Below are 17,339 nucleotides of genomic sequence, written 5' to 3'. Positions count from 1 at the left end.
ATTCAACAGGTTTAAGATTAAACATACTGCAAGTGTTTTGGGCCTGAGATTCATGCATGTACTGTCTCTTGTGCTTTTGTGTAGTTTTTGCAAAGAAGCCCTTGCCTAAATAGGTTATTACAGTTTTATTATAGTAGTATAAAACACAACATAAGTCTCAATCCATATAAACCTTAGTGTGGATTTGGACAAAGTATGGTGGTGTTTGAATCTTCTGAAGATGAAGATAAAGATTAAGTGTTTCACGCAAAACGATGTGGTAATAATGTGTGATTAATTGAGTTTTAATTATTGCAAACTTGAAAAATGGATTAATCTGATATTTTAGAACAACTTTCATATAGAAAGTTTTCGCATGAAACACACCGTTTAGCAATTTGAAAAACATGCCACGAATATCCAAAACTTAATCCACTTTTTTAAGTGGAAACGAATGGAGCCTATGTGGTGTAGTTTCATGTTCAATTTATAGATTGTTCGGAACGAAGAAGGTACAAATTCTTTTATCAAACGCATCGATTCTTAGTTAACGATTGTATATAGTACTTGTCGACTTGACAACATTAGTAGTTCCTCTTATGTGCACGTACAATGATTGTTGGGGAAGTACATATATCAATTGATATATTTAATTTGAATGTGGTCTAATCAATGATTAAAGACATTAACAGTAAAAAATATAGAGTAAAATATATATGCTCTTCTAAAATGAAAATGAATGTGTCATCAATGTCCTCAACATGCATGGAGAATTTGCCTAAAACAAATTCTTCATCAATTATATAATTACCTCGCAATCAAAATCAATGGATGTTGAAATGATTCAAATAGGATTTACTTTACATTATTAGCTTTAAGTCGGTCAGATTTCTACCTTACACTCAACTCGTTGTTCATGCTCTGGTAAGATTGTCCTTCGTTTCTTATGTTTCCTTGTTTTCTTCAACCTATACAGTTAGGACTTAAGTTCACCTATCGCATTAGGGTTCTAATGAGTCCTTGGGTTAGAGGAAATCAAAGCATGGTCACGACCATGAGATCAGGTTTTCCCTTGCCATTTAAGGGAGGGGTTACCTATGCAATTACCATAGTAACCATGTTATTACTGCAAAAAACCAAGTGGATATCAACAAAACTAAGGGATTCTCAAAACCGAGAAGGTTATCACGTAGGGTGAAATCATGTATGACATATACAAGCATTTGGTCCTTTAGGAGAAAAATAAAATGGTCCTTAACATCACAAGAGCCTATATGCATAGCTTTTGTGCCTAAATGTTGTATGATAGGACATGCCAAATGACCCATAAGGAAATGTTGTATGATAGCACATGTCAAATGATCTATAAGGTTTGCAAACTGCAACAGACGATAACTTGATTTGTTGTTACACTAGAAGACATGGTTGATAAAGAAACTGATATATGGAAGCAGGAGACCAACATTGCACGTCTTCATGACAATAGTTGAGTAGTGTGATATGTTGCACGGTCTGCAATGATGTAGATAGAAGTGATGCAAGTCATCGAGTCATGCACTAAGATATACATTTGACGAGGATGCATATGGAGATGACGCCAACCATCGAGTGACGCAATATGATAAACATTCAATGAGATATAGATGGGAAGGATGTTGGTAGTTGAGTGACGCACAAAGATGCACATCAGACAAGGATACATATGGAAATGATGACTCAAAAGGTTTGTAATAGAGGATAGCTTTCTTTTGGAAAAAAAAATCTAACCATGGGTGTTAGGGGGTGTTACAATGGTTCTAGTTGTTGAGTGACGCATTGTTGAAGTGGAAGACATGGTTGATATGAAAACTAATATATGTAACCGTGTAAGCACGCAAACAACATTACATGACTTCATACAAATAGTTGAGTAACACTGTAATGTTACACGGTTAGCGAGGATGCAAACATAAGTGATGCAAGTCATCGAGTAAGATATACATTTGACACAAAAACATATGGAAACAATTAACAACTAAGTGATGCACTAGGATACACATTGAATGAAGACATAGATAGAAATGATGTTGGTCATTGAGTGACGGACAAGGATGCACATCGGACAAGGATACAGATAGAAAGGATGCCAACTGTTGAGTTGCATACTGGGATACACATTCGACAAAGATATAGATGAAAATTAACTGAGTGATACACTAGGGTATATAATTGATGAGAATACAGGTGGAAGACGCGCCAGCTATTGAGTGAAGCACTGTCATACAAATTCAACGGGAGATACAGATGGAAGGAACACCAACTATTGAGTAACACACTAGGATACACATCTGACGGCTATGCAGTTGGTAGGGATGCTAGCTATTAAGTGACGCACTATGATACACATTCAACGAGGATAGAGACGGAAGGGACACTAGTTATTGAATGATGCACTAGGATACACATTCAACAAGGATACATATGGAAGCTAGGACGCTAGCTATCGAATGATGCACTAGGATACATTTAACGGGAGATACCGATGGAAGGAACGGTAGCTATTGAGTGACGCACTAGGATACACATTCTACGAGGATACAGATGGAAGGTACACCAGCTATCGAGTGATGAACTAGGATACACACTCCGCGGGGGATATAGATGGAATGGATGCCAGCTATTGAGTGATGCATTAGGATACGTGTTCGGCGGGAGATATAGATGGAAGGGACGCCAACTATTGAGTGGTGTATTAGGATACACATTCAATGAGGATACAGATGGAAGAGATACCAACTATTAAGTGACGTATTAGGATACACATTCAACGAGGTTACAGATGGAAGAGATGCCAGCTATTGATTGCCATATTAGGATGCACATTCAACGAGGATACAAGTAAGGATGCTAGCTATTGAGTAACGCACTAGAATACACATTCAACGGGAGAAACAGATGGAAGGGACATTAACTTTTGAGTGACGTACTAAGATACACATTTGACGAGGATACAAATAGAAAGCACACCAACTACTAAGTGACGCGCTAGGACAACACGTTCGGCGTGAGATACAGATGGAAGGGACGCCATCCATTGAGTGACGCATTAGGATATGAATTCGGCTGAAGATACAGATGGAAGGGATGCCGTCCATTGAGTGTCGCATTAGGATATGTATTTGGCTGGAGATACAGATGGAATGGACTCCAGCTATGGAGTGACGCATTAAGATACACATTCAAGGAGGATACAGATGGAAGGCACGCCAGCTATTGAGTGACACAATAGGATACACATTCAACGAGGATACATATAGGGATGCCAGCTATTAAGTGACACACTAGGATACACATTTAACGCGAATAAAAATAAAATAGATATAAATTGATGAGTGACTACCAGGATATACATTCAACAAGGATACAAATCAATTCCAAAACAACCGTGCTCATAGAAAAAAAAAGACTTGACTGAAAGTAAATAGGACCTAGAAGCAATTTGTGACCTAGCAAGGGTATAACTGCAATCCTTGCAAGGGGCGTGGAACCTACAGCCTTGTTTTGTTTTTGTGTACGTCGGTAAAGAAAGGAAAAAAAAAACCCCGAGAGGTCTACAGGCAATAAACTGTAGTGGCATTTCTGAAATATACCCGTACCAACAGGGGCAAAGCTCTATAAATATATCTCTCTCTCCCTTCAACAAGACAACAAAGAAAGATGCAAGAGAGAGATCAGAGAAAAAGAAACAGAGTTGGTGTGGGATACGACAGGTCCCAGAAAGAAAAAAAAACCCCCTCATTTTCTCTTTTATTTCTACCCTTCCTCTCCTATCCCCTCTCTCTCTAAAAGCAAAACACACTGCTCACTCTCTCTCCCAGGTCTCTCTCTCTTGAGTTGCTGTTAAATGGTACAGGGCCTCCTTGCCTTTGCCTTGGTGGAGAACCAGATGCCTTTGATGTGTGAGTGGTTGGTGTTTCCTTCTCTCCCCTTCTCCTCTTCCCCCCCCCTCTCTCTCTTCTCTCTTTTTTTTATATAATCAACTAATTTCTTGCTAATTTTTTTCCTTTGCTCCTATCTCTCTTATGGCTGTGTGGGAGTAGGAGAGAGAAAGCTGGGATGGATAGATAGAGAGGAAGAGAGGGAAGCCAACAAAATCGGCAGTAGCCTCTCCCCCATTTTTTTTCTCCCCTCTCTCTCTATTCTTCTTCTTTCTCCTCTCCAGCAACCGCTCTCCTCAGTCCTCTCCTCCCCACCAAATCAAGCTGCTCTTCGCCGCGGAGGTCGTCGGATTCCGGGCCCTCTCACCGCGTGGATCTGCCGGCGGGGAGGGAGATGGGGGCTCTTGCGCCGCGGCGGCGCGGGTCGGGGATCGAAAGGTGAGGACTTCTTTTTTTTTTTCCTTTTTCTGGTGTTCTTGGTGCGTTTCTTTCTTGCTGTGATTTCTTGGTGGTTCTTGCTGGGATTCTCCTTCTCTCTGCTTCGGGGTGGGGGATTTCTTGTGGGGAGAACGGCCATGGCGTAGATCTTCTCGTGCTGGTTGTGCTGGATGGATGGATCTTGGCTGTTTTTTTTTCTTCTTCTTCTTCCTCTTGATGAGTAGAGGGGGGTATGTTGGCCTTGGCTACATGCACAAAAAAAAAGAGGCTTTGATTTCGTGCCATATGCTTTTGTTCAGATTTGGTGCAGGTTATGCTGCCCTGTCATCCACTCTTGGGTGCCTCACCCATGGCTGCTGCTGCTGCTGCTTCTTCCAGGTCCAGGGCCAAAGAAATCCCCCTCCATTAGACCAGATTAAGCAGGAGAAAAAAAATCATCTCTTTTCTTGGTTTCCCCATCGTGTTTCTGGGTGATTAAGCCCCCCGTCTTTACGTTCTTCCTTCTTTTGCTATTTATTTCCCCATCAAGAAAGCACTACCATACAAGCTACTAGGTGCTTAGCAACTGTTCATGCCTGCCTAGTTCTTTCTTGCTTGCTGTTTCTTTTTTTTTCTTTTTTTTTGCGCAAATCGTCGCCATAGCCGCGTGATCTGCATAAGCTCCCACTAATAATCCTCCTCTCGATTCGGTCCCTCGTCGCCTTTGCCTGTCGTGGTCATGATATTTCATGTGCTTTGGACTAACCTGACAGCAACCGCTAGCTCTTGCTCCTCCTATCCCTCTTCCTCTTCCTTCCAATCTCTCTTGCGCAGCTTCTGTTCTACATGAAATGACACCACGTGATCCTCTCGGGGGGAGCTCGCCCGATGGGGTTCGTGGCCGTGACATGAAATAATATGGGTCTTGGTTTGTGTCTGCAGGTGGTGGATGAGCTGCTGAGCTAGGAAGCAAAAGCTTTCTTGCTTTCACGAGGCGTACTCAACCATCTTGTTATGCTGGAGGGCAAGGATAAGAGCAGGCCCAATTGCTTCAGAGCTCTTGGGTTCTTGGTGCGGACTGTAGCAGCAGCAGAAGCAGTAGATCTGGAGGGGTCAGCGAAGGCGTTCATCAGATGTTATCCAGTGAGGAGCCTTCAGGCCCCTCTTGCTCTTCTATCCAGGGTGTGAGCGCTGTTCCGGCGACGTCCCCCGGCGAGTCGCCGGCGAGCCAGGATCCCACAGATCTGGTGCAACCGTGCGCCAAATTCTCTATAAGGTGAGAAAGAGGAACCTTAATTTGATTGATATGATTTAGTCGCTTGGGGGATAAGGATTAGCCTCGGGTGCTTAAGTTCTTGATTGTGGATTAATTATTGGATGCGGCTTTGAGGGATCGGATTGGGTGTGTGTGTGACTTGTTGCTTTCAGAGGTTAATCCGTGTTATTTTGGGGGAGATTAATTAGTTTAGTTTTTTTTTGTTGATTAATGAAAAGGTGTCCCTTTTCACCCCAAGAATCTGAAAATAAAAGGGTGTCTCTCGTGCCTTCGTCTGATGAATCTTTGTCCACTGTGTGTTAATGGTTTTCTTATTTCCATACTTAGTGGTCTTCTGTAATTAACAGACGGTTTAGAGGTTTTCAGTTTTGATATGACAGCATCTTCAGTAGGTCCATGAAGATGTTTTTATCTATTTTCTTTTCAACAACATTATGGAGGGGTTCTCAGTTTAATACAGTCTTGCGTACTATGCAAATTAATGGTTTTCTTCAGCTATCTACTACATATCTATGAGCATGTGCTAATGGAGATCCATGTCTTTTCTCCAGAGATTATGTTTTTGCTTCAAGGAGCAAAGGCATCAAGAGAAGCTGGCCTTTCCATCCACGGTCGCTGCAGCTTTGCCTGAAGCGTGGTGTGAAGGATCTGCTACCTCCATTTGAACCACCTGATTTGATTCGATCCCGGTCTTTGAGTACTACCATAAACGTTGAGCAATCTGCTGCAAGTTCAGAAGCCAATGCTCCGGTTGGTCTGGTGAAGACTAGAGATGATGGTTCGTCTATTGTGAATGCAAGCAATATCAACTTCCAGTCATGCCAACCAGTAGCTGAGTCACTTGGTCCTTCACAGTACACCTCACCAGAGGATGGGAAATCTGCTGTTGACCAAGGGGAGAATACAAATGGATTGGACCATACTGATGAGGTTATGCCAGTAGATCTGCAAGTCAATAGTTGCACCAAAGCAATTCGGCAAACTGAGGTTGCTGTACCCTCTTGGCGATCGAAAAATCTTGACTCATCACGAGAGCCATCAGAAAAGAAGTGTAAATTGGTAGTCAAAGTAGGATCCTTGACGCGGACAGAAGAGGTGGCATCTAATTCTAGCACGGTTTCAGACCCGATGGCCTCAAAAACCTGTCCTGTTTGCAAAGTGTTTGCTTCTACTTCAAACACAACCTTGAATGCCCATATGGACCAGTGCCTTTCTGTTGAATCTAATACTGAGCCAGTGGAAAAAGTTATCTTGAAACCGAAAGTTAAGCCAAGGAAGAAGCGACTGATGGTGGACATTTACAAGACTGCCCGTCTGTTCACTCTTGAGGATCTTGATCAGAGGAATGGCACTAACTGGGCTATCGAATTGGCTACACCCACCACGAACAAGGAGGTTTGCACTGAGAACCGTAGCCCAGAAGTGGTGCCGTTTGACCCAAGAGACGACGAAAGAGAAGGCGATGTCTATGTTGATTCTAATGGGATAAAAATTCGGATTTTGTCCAAGTCTAGTGATGCGTCTTTGGTGTTGAGGGATGAACATAATTCAAGGAAAGTTGCCAAGAACGAGACTGGAAAAAGTATGTTGATGAGCAAGACGTGCTTGAAATCCAAAATATGCAAGAATAAGAGGCTCAAGTTTCCAGGGAAGAAGCACAGCAAAACTAACCGATTGAATACCCAGGTATGCAGTGTCGTTAAGCTTATTTTTACTGGTTGTTCACTGAAACTTTAGCACTCTGTTTATTGCCTGACATGGCCTGGTCCACTGAGCATTATTCCATGGGTTGATGTGGCTGTTGTTTTAACTGAGCTTTCTACTTCTCTGTCACATTTTAAAAGTCCCCACGTTATTGTAAAATATGTATAAGAAACATATTAAGACAAAGGTTTATCTTAATGTGATGCTGTTTGGTCACAAATGTGGGTGTGAGGTTATGCTACTGGCTGGCTTAATTGTAGACCATGATGTTTACTTGCTGCATACAAGAATACAGTGTATTCAAATTGTTGATAGAAAAGCTTGATTGCAGTAACAGCTGCTTGTGGTACTCATCTAGGTCCTCAAGGCAATGCTATATGAAGATTCAATACATGTTAGAATCTGAGTCATATGAATCTGTCCTCAAGTTAATATTACATTATTATGCTTAATGACAATTTTCAATATGGCATGTTATTTGGTAGATGTTAAAATGTTACTGAATTTTAAGGTCCATTTTGTTCGTCTATTGCATATGATAATAGTTTGTTATCCAACCATTTTCATATAATTGCAAATTTATGTTGTGCTAATGGTTTTTATTCTTGCATGTGATTTTATACATACAGGTTCGAACACATACAGATGGAGATATGCATGAGCACACCTCTGAGGACGAAGAGGAGTCCACTATGCATGTGCAGAAACCTACTGAAAGCACAAGTTATGGTGGCTCCGAAACTATAAGGCAATGGGTGGGCTCCAAACGCTCAGGTCTCTCTAAGAATTGTGCCCGAGAGGTTACTGATAAAGCATCCAAGAGTATAACGCCTGGAACCAAGAAGTTGGCTAGGAGCAGCATTCGTGGTTTTGATGATTCTCAAATATCAGATAGTCCTCCTGAGGCATTTTCTTCGCAACCGCCGGAAGAGATGACGATCACTTCAGAAGCTAATGATGATGACGAGAGGAATGGTACTTCGAGATTGCTCAGATCGATTCCTAGATGGTCTTTAAAAACTACTCCATCCAGCAATGTCATACCAAAAGTACCTAGGTCTGCTGCTGCTCTAGCCAAAAGGAAAATAAAGGAGATCGGAAGGAGAGAGTCCTATAGGTCTGATAACTATGATACAGTGAGGAATTCCACCTCGATCAGAAACTCTGTACGTCGGGGTCCTTCCTCCTCTGTTGCTGGGCTGAGTGATGGCTCAAATAGGGTTGCATCTACCAAGAAGTTCCGGAAGAACCGATCTCTGTTGAGGACTGGTAGGCGTGAATTCTCACCTTCTAACAGTGGGCTAGTTCATGGTTTTGGTCAAGACCATGGATCTAATCCCAATCATACAAACAAGAGGTTCAGGGTTAGTAACAAGGAAACCTCCAAGAAGCTTAAGCACACTCAAGAAGATACTGCAGATAATGACTTCTCTTATGAAAGTGATGTACCAGCATTAGGACAAGGGGATGATCAATACGATGCGGCTCAACAAGCAGGAATTTCACAGATGTATTATGAAGGTGAAGAGCCTGAAACTGAAATGCAATGTGCATCACCCTCCAGAAGTGATCCTGTAGACTGCAGCAATGATATGAGCAGCGATTCTTTGAGTCCGGAAAATAATGAGACGGCAGATGATGTTTTGGTGGAAGGCTATAGTGTAGCAATTGTGGATCCATGCTCTAATGAGAAATCTGCATATCATGCTCATATACCCAACGACGTTGCCAATAATGAGGTGGAAGAATGGCAAATTGATCCGTCTTCAACTAAGGAATCTAGTGCCTGCTTGACCAATAATAGGGACATGGGTCTTGGAGCTCCTCAGGATAACTCATCGATTACATCAAACAGAGAAGATTCTAACCTTGATCACGGTTTGGTTTTTGATCGTGGCTCATCCGGCTCTCCTGTTTCAACTGCCTCCACACTGTCTCCTTCAACTTCTTTGAGGGACTCTAGGACTAACAGGTCTGAGCCAGGTCCATCCACTGTTAGTCTTCCAACTGTTGAGGAACGGGTTTCTGGGAGCTCGAATCAAGAAACCAAGTCGACACCTCTTGCCAGAGAAGGTGAACAGTTGCCTGAAAAGTCCTGTTGTTGCAATTGTCGGGAGAGCATTTCCAGGGATTCTCAGGTGCACGATCAAAGTGCGATGGCTAGACCAGTGCCAGCTTTTACTGGAAGGCCGGTTCCACAGTTGAACATAGGTTTGCGTGCGTCTTCATCGTTCAGCACATATCAAAGAACCAGCACAAAGGCAAATCCTTGCTTAGATTCACATGATCAGACATTAGCTGGTAAGGTTTCAGCTGAGCCTACCATGACCCACCCATCTTATACGACAGATTGTATGAGCCCATCAATACAAACTCAGCTTCCTTCACCATCAAATCCTATTTTGAGATTGATGGGCAAGAACTTGATGGTGATGAACAGTGAGGAGAGTGGACATCCTCAGGCACCCAGTTCAGATTACATCATGAGAGGAAATTACATGGCACCTGGTTGTTTTATGCCTCAAAACTACCAACATATTGGTGATCCTGCATTTATGAACACAACACCGTCAACAGCCAATCATCAAATTCCTCTGTCAAGTGTACAAGCTGGCAACTTTTCTGCTCCTACGTTGCATAATGGTTCCATGGTGCAATCTGATTATCATTCTCCACAAAAGCCATACAGGAACCTCCTTCCAGTCATGCATCATCCATCCTACATGATGAAAGAAGTAATCATGATTGATGACTCTCCTGAGCACAGAAGCGATCCACAAATCAGTATGCTTCTTCCTTCTGCACCTTCTCCAGCTACAATCTCGGTCCCGAACACTGTGGCATCAAGGCCATTTTACTGCCTTCCATCCCAAAACCAGCTTTTACCAAGGGAGAGTGCTGTTGGACCCCTGCCTGTATTCACAAACATTAACCCAATTGTTGGTGTTAGCTCATCAAGTCAAGGAAACAACGCAGAAGTAGCACATCCTTACATGTCAAATCCATTCTATGTGCAATCTCCGGCTGGTTACATAAACCCATCGGTCTACTATTCGCAGAATTTACGGTGATGATTCCTCAGTAACTCAAATGAAGAAGAGAACTGCAATTGGTCATCAATGCCAACGTGGGAATAATGAGAGCTTTGTGATGAGTCTAAAATTCTGAGAGTAGTGAACCTTCATAAGATGCCTGACTTTTTCATGAGGTTTTTTCACATAGGTTGCCTCTTTAGTTTTTCGTTTCAGGTAAACTTGTTTGCCTTCAAAGTACTTCAATTACATCCTGCAAAGTTCCAGTAAGTTATAGTATGGCATTGTCCAATAGTGCTCAAGGATATACCTCACTATTTATCGAAGAAACTAATAGCTTACATTGCAGCAAAAGTTTTTCCTTTTCCCTACTGTTTCCCCCTCTGCTCTTTGGATTGTTTCTCGTCAGTTTGTGATAGTTGATGCAACAGCAGTAAAGATGTTGCCAAGATATAAAGTAGTGAACTTTGCATATGCAATGCATCGCACTGTGATTTGCATAGTCGCAGATGAACTGACATGTGTACTGTTGCTTGGCTGACGAACCAAATTAAGTAGCTAGTTTCTGGATGTCAAACTGTGGGGGAAATCAAATAGGAAAAGAAAAAAAAATGGTATGGTAATAGCCTTGAGATTTTTGGGTTTCAGAACAATATTTGGTAGACCTGTGTTCAAGCTTTCAATATTTGACTAAAAGGGCACATATGGATGATCTTTTGATTTGTTTAGTTTGTATTTTAGAGTTGTGAAAGAAAGTTCAGGTTAATCTTGCTTTATCAATATCAGTTGGCTGCATATGCTGGAATTCCCAATAGAATTTTAGCACTTGTAACAGTTGGTTTAGGTCACATGAAGAACAAGTAATCACATGTGATACTAACAACATTTCCTCAAATTAAGTAGATAAAGTACCCCCCACGAAACGGCCGGCTTAGATTTCTGTGCAACATATGGTTCTCAAAATTACTAATACTTTGCAAAATAAATAAATAAAGTTTATGTGTCTTGTATTGATGTCATATAAGTCCTTGAATAGATATCTACTTCATTTACTGTGGTAAATTGAAATTGAGTGATGTATCCCTAGTGTTTTGCATTACCAAAATGAAAGGCCAATCTTATTGCCGGTGATTTTTCTCTATTCCTTATTGTTTGCATGGTAATTTAGGACAGTGCTTGATGACATATTAGCACTACTGCAAACAAACCTAGAGCTTCTTTTTTCTGTGATTATTCTGAGTCATCTTGTCACTTTTTTCGCTTCTGCAAATAAACCTCTGCGTGTCTTGGCTCCTTTGTGCATAGGAATGGAACGATATTTGCTCGCAGGAGTATTATCTGATCTTAGAAACCTGCACGGACAAACAATCTCGTTTGAAATTCCAGGTTTCCGTCGCGTCATTTCAGGGGGGTTAATATTCTGAGGAATTCATTACAAGATTAGGCAAACTAAACCTTGTTAGGGTGTGGCCTCTAGTTCGGTCTCAGAACTGACGGAATTCCAGAGGCTCTGTCTGGACACTTTTATTCTGTTTCTTCAGAATCTCCAAAACTGAAAAAATCATCTTCCAGTTTCTCTCTCTCGTTTGTTTGAAATCCGATCAAAACTTGGAGCTCCACAGGTGTCATAATTTCTGGATCTCCAAGTGAAACAGTAGTAATAGACTACAGTAAGCTGGAGTAGCTGGTGGTAAAGATAACAGAGTTTTTTTTTTCAGTGTGTGGTCGCCACCAGAAAAGGGCAAAGGAAAGGCACTGCCACTGCCCCTGCTCACCTTGCAGCTTTCGCCCCTGCACAGCAACACCCTTGCCTTGCCTCACAGTAGCTCAACTAACACCAATCAATGGCACCATCAGAATCACACTGTTTTAATCCTCTCCACCTTTTTTATTTCACACATAACACAATCACGCTGTTTTAGTCCTCTCCACCTTTATTTCACACAGGACACGGCCATGATCCCGGCTAAAACCAGTTTTGTTTGCCGAATTTTGGGTGTGGAAACAGTATAATAATTCTGGAAAAAAGAAGAAAAAAAATCCCCTAAAATCCGATGGAAGAAACCGAGTTTATAACAATTATACGAGAGCATGAATCGAATACCATAAAGTTAAAAACATTTCGGATAAATCAAACCGTTCAACAGTTTAAAAAACGTGTTCACGGTAAATCCATGATTGAATCGTGCCCGTAAGAGCAGGTACAATAATAGACTATTAGCCAGCTATAAACATATTTTAATGAGATAAAATATGAGAGAGAAGAGCAACGGGCTACAGTTCTGTAGCCAGCTGCAACACGGACTTCGAGACGCAGTGTGTATATGATATGTATAACTATATATTAATAATATAGTAAGCAACTATTGTATGAATTGGTTATAGATAAATTAGAGCTAATAGTGAGATATACTATTAAATTTGCTCTAATAATCCATACTCCGTAAGACGAAAACCAAAGTGGGCAACCCCCATTAACCACGTCTCTAACTACAATTTCGTGCCCAATAAATAGTGAGTACTACTACTCCATTAGACCCCGTCTCACACTGCCGCTGAATCTGATTATAGCGTCCCCCCCTATCCGTTCACTGTCAGGGGCTCTGGTCCCGGACAGCAACGGCCACCACCACCACCACCACCACCTCGCCGAGAAAACAGGATCCCAGACAGGGAGAGATGCTGGTCGATCGTGTGGTAGCATCTCCTCTCGTCTCCTCTCCCTCGGCGACGCGAACGCGAACGCCGAACGCGACGGCGGAGACGAACGGTGCCGTGCACGTAAACAGCGGCGAGCGAGGCCCGTAAGATAACAACGGCGCAATGATTCGTTCGGGGGCGTGTCCACTGGCCACCACCACCACCCGTCCTCACATGGCGCCGTTGCTGTTGCGCCGTACGGTTTTGTGTCTCTCTCTTTTTTGGTTTTTGTTTTTTTGGTGGCTCCGATGAATGGATGAATAATGAATGGTTTTGCACTCTAGATGGATCTCTGTCAGTGGCCTGTGCCGGATGGGGATTTAGAGGGAGGGAGGGAGAGGGAGTAGCCTCCTAGATCAAAATTATTTCATTGAGGTAGAGATCAGTGCTATGGGTTAGAGCATCTTCAACAAGATCATGATCCTCTGCAGTTGATTGGACCGCGTCTTTGCCACTGATAATCGGGTCCACATGTCAGTGATAAAAGCACGGTGCAGTGATGGTAGAGAATCTCAGTCGCTCAAACGAACTATCTAAATTAAACTATAACCTGCTATCCAATTGATTTGGTAAACCAAACTTATTGTTTACTCCAACGGTCTCTCCATGTGTACTCTTCATTCTAAGCCTATGACATTAGGACTCATATGTCATCCTCTAGTCCTCTACTTCCCTCTTCTTCTTCCTACTCTTTCCCCCCCTCTCTTCCTCTTCTCCTGACCCTTCAACGACGGTGGTGTAGACGACGGTGGCGGTAGCTGGCGACAGTGCAGATGATGGCAGGGGCGGCTGGCGACGACGACCTTGACTAGACACCGGCCGAATCCGCGTGGGGACGGAAGTCACCCCCGCCCCCCTTCCCCGAATCCACGCCACGTCAACCGAATCCGGTAGGGTAGAGGAGGCAGTGGTTGTTGCTCGAGGTGAGGGGGCAAGTGGATGGGAAGCCGCCAACGGCGGTGCAGTTTCGTGGGACAAATCCACGACGACGTCAGCTTGGCTCCAACAACAGGTGAAGGCTAGCGCCAGACAACGATGGCAGCAACTGCAGCGGATGGCGGCCTAGACATCGGCCTTGACGAGGGATGGCGCTACCGGCTTGACCTTGTCGTCGTCATCGCTTGAGGTTTTGCGGATGGGGGCACTCGGAGTAGGTGGCGGCGGTGGTCGGAGCGAGTCGTCGCGGTGGCACACCAACGTCGGTGGCGGTACCCAAAGCCGATGGCGGCGGTGCCCGAAGCGAATAGTGAGAAGAAGAGAGGAGGGAGAGAGCATCCCGCGTAGGGCCTATGGTTGGCGAGGCAATTTTGACTGGCCAAGTTCGGTCATTGAGGTAGCCAGTTTGGTCATCGAGATGGCCAAGCCATTCAATTGGCAAGGTTGTTGGAGCTTGTTTTTGGTCCATAGTTGCTAAATTTTAGCTTGGAGAGTGGGATAGCTATTATGTTGAAGATACTCTTAGTTTGGTTTGCTATCAGTATTTGACATTGATAACATTTTAGCAATGTATGTGTTGTTGGCAGGGTTTAGTAGCAAACCAAACAGTGCCAGAATACTATTTAAAATTATTATGAAAAATAGATGCACAACGGAGATACGAATTTTATGTGGAAAATCCTTACGGGAAAAAAACCATAGGCGCCGACCCAATAATAATTTATTAGGAATTGGGGGGTATACTGTTGGTCTTTATCTGTTTGAGCATGGGTTAAGAGGCATTCCGTACTCGTGGGTTAAGTGTGTTATGTGTGCGTGATGAGCATGCACGTCTTCCGTAGGTTTCCCCTGCGGTAACTGTGGGAAACATTGAGAAACAATACAAAATTTATCATTTAAATTTGGGAAACAATACCCCATACATACATACATACATACATACATACATACATACATACATACATACATACATACATACATACATACATACATACATACATACATACATACATACATACATATATATATATATATATATATATATATATATATATATATATATATATATATATATATATATATATATATTTATTTATTTATTTATTTGGTTGGTTTATGTGTGTTATGTGTGCGTGATGAGCATGCACGTCTTCCGTAGGTTCCCCCTGCGGTAACTGTGGGAAACATTGAGAAACAATACAAAATTTATCATTTAAATTTGGGAAACAATACCCCATACATACATACATACATATATATATATATATATATATATATATATATATATATATATATATATATATATATATATATATATATATATATATATATATATATATATATATATATATATATATATATATATATATATATATATATATATATATATATATATATATATATATATATATATATTTGGTTGGTTTATGCAGTCCTACCATTACCAACTTATCGTACCATGACGATAAGCACGGTTAACTCTCCTTCCCTACAATAGGATAAAATACCTTTCAAAATGCTATACTTTGGTGAGGCAAGTTTTGATTTTAATCCAAAACGGCTCTGTACTACCAATATGGAAATGATCATTTGTCCCGATTTTTCTGTCACAAGAGATTGGCTTCAGAAGGACCATGAGAAGGTTGTAACAAACAAAAAACATTACTGTTCTTATACAACTGAAAACGATCAGCTAAAGCATCATCATCATCATTTTGAGATACAGTTAAAGCATCATAGTGTCCCACCTAGAGTAATTCAGAGACCTGTTTGGCGCCCGTACACAAGCGTATATATATATATATATATATATATATATATATATATATATATATATATATATATATATATATATATATATATATATATATATATATATATATATATATATATATATATATATATATATATATATATATATATATATATATATATATATATATATATATATATATATATATATATATATATATATATATATATATATATACACGTGCTTCTCGATCGTGTTTACGGAGACTAGTACTAGCAAACTCTGCCGTTTGTATAAAAAGCATTGACGTGCTTTGCGTCCTAAAGGTGTGGCAAGTATCTTGATGGTGGCACACAATGTCCTGGAAAAAGACCTTAACTCGAATGGCACGCTACTGCACACAAACATTCAAGCCATCCCCTGTAGCTGGAACCTTTCTTGTGAATGGATGCAAAATTTGCTGGAAATTAGGGACACCAAAGGCTTGATAAAAAAAATTACACGGAATTTCATAAAATTTGAGGAAGGCTTCTGTCTGTGGGGTTGTCATGCGGTGACCTTTGCAGCGAAGAAAAAGAGTACACGGCTTAGATGGAGTAATATGGTTGTGTTGTAATTGATCTTGTTATCTTGTCCACTTGCAGAGTATAAGAGATGAAGTGTGTTACACGATTATCCTTTTTCTTTCAGGTAATATTTTAAATTACTTCTTTTAAAAAATTCTGAAGATACTTTAGCAAATTACTAAAAGTGATGCTATGAACACAGTGAACGGATTATAATATGACTTTGCATAAAGATGTGGCCCAACAAATCCACCAAGGCAAGTAACGTGACCAAACAAAGCCCTAAAAAGACCACGGTGGAAAACTGGAAACTAATATAACCAAGGAAGTCCATTTTGGCTCCCTCAGCTGGCTGAGTCTGATTGGACTCCCGAACCCTTAAAACCGGATATATTGACACCCTTATTTATCCAAACCAGTTCAGTTTAGCTCCCCGTTTAGGCCTTGTTCGGTTAATTCATATGAGGGAGGGATTGGAGAGGATTTATTCCACACCTTAGAAGATGTTTTATCCTACGCAGCACATTGACCCGATCTAGTATTACAATCAACAAATAACTAAAAAAGTATTGTAAGACCCACATGCCAGTAACCACTTATTCTTCCTCTTTCTTCTATTCTCGCATATCTCCCTCATCGCTCTCGACCTCTCCCCTCTCTTTCCCAGTGGTCTCCAAGGGCGGCGACCGAAGAGACCAGAGGCCCCGCCCAGTGGAAGAGGAGGCGGAGGCGGCAATGGCTCGACTAGCGAAAAGTAGCCACGTGGAGGCCTGGGAAGCGATATAGATATGGACGGGGTCGATTTCGGTGAAGATGGTTGAGTGGTGGAATACTTGAGTTCGCACTTGTTGTCATGTTGATGAACACACGAGGGAGTAAGTGCCTAGAGCGAGGACTTCAATTCCTTCACCGATGCTAAGGCGGCCGTTAGTGCTGCTGATTCGTGGTAGAGCATTAAGGCAGCTATTGGTGGATACCGGAGAGGAGAGGGCAGGGGCGGAGCTACAGTATAAGCATCGGTGTCAGGCGACACCGACGACTTTCAGCAAAACCTACAGC

The 17,339-nt window shown here is 41.8% G+C and overlaps 1 protein-coding gene across 4 annotated transcripts; it reads left to right on the top strand.

The window, feature by feature from the left end:
* Window positions 1–3,891: 3,891 nt before the first annotated feature.
* Window positions 3,892–10,799, top strand: LOC4336125 (uncharacterized). Of its 4 annotated transcripts, XM_015780462.3 has the most exons (5): window positions 3,892–3,924; window positions 4,059–4,334; window positions 5,256–5,589; window positions 6,141–7,275; window positions 7,923–10,799. In XM_015780462.3, the coding sequence occupies exons 3-5, from the start codon at window positions 5,447–5,449 to the stop codon at window positions 10,362–10,364; spliced, it is 3,720 nt and encodes a 1,239-aa protein (XP_015635948.1). In that variant the 5' UTR covers window positions 3,892–3,924; window positions 4,059–4,334; window positions 5,256–5,446; the 3' UTR covers window positions 10,365–10,799. The 4 variants fall into 4 exon arrangements, with proteins under 4 accessions (XP_015635948.1, XP_015635953.1, XP_015635949.1 ...); XM_015780467.3 differs by lacking the exon at window positions 4,059–4,334; XM_015780463.3 differs by having other exon boundaries at window positions 3,892–4,334.
* The last annotated feature ends 6,540 nt before the right edge of the window (window positions 10,800–17,339 follow it).

This window comes from Oryza sativa, chromosome 4, assembly GCF_034140825.1.
Source record: "Oryza sativa Japonica Group chromosome 4, ASM3414082v1".
NCBI lineage: Eukaryota > Viridiplantae > Streptophyta > Magnoliopsida > Poales > Poaceae > Oryza > Oryza sativa.
Note: the sequence above shows the minus strand (reverse complement) of the source record. Positions and strands in the feature narration are given on the sequence as shown.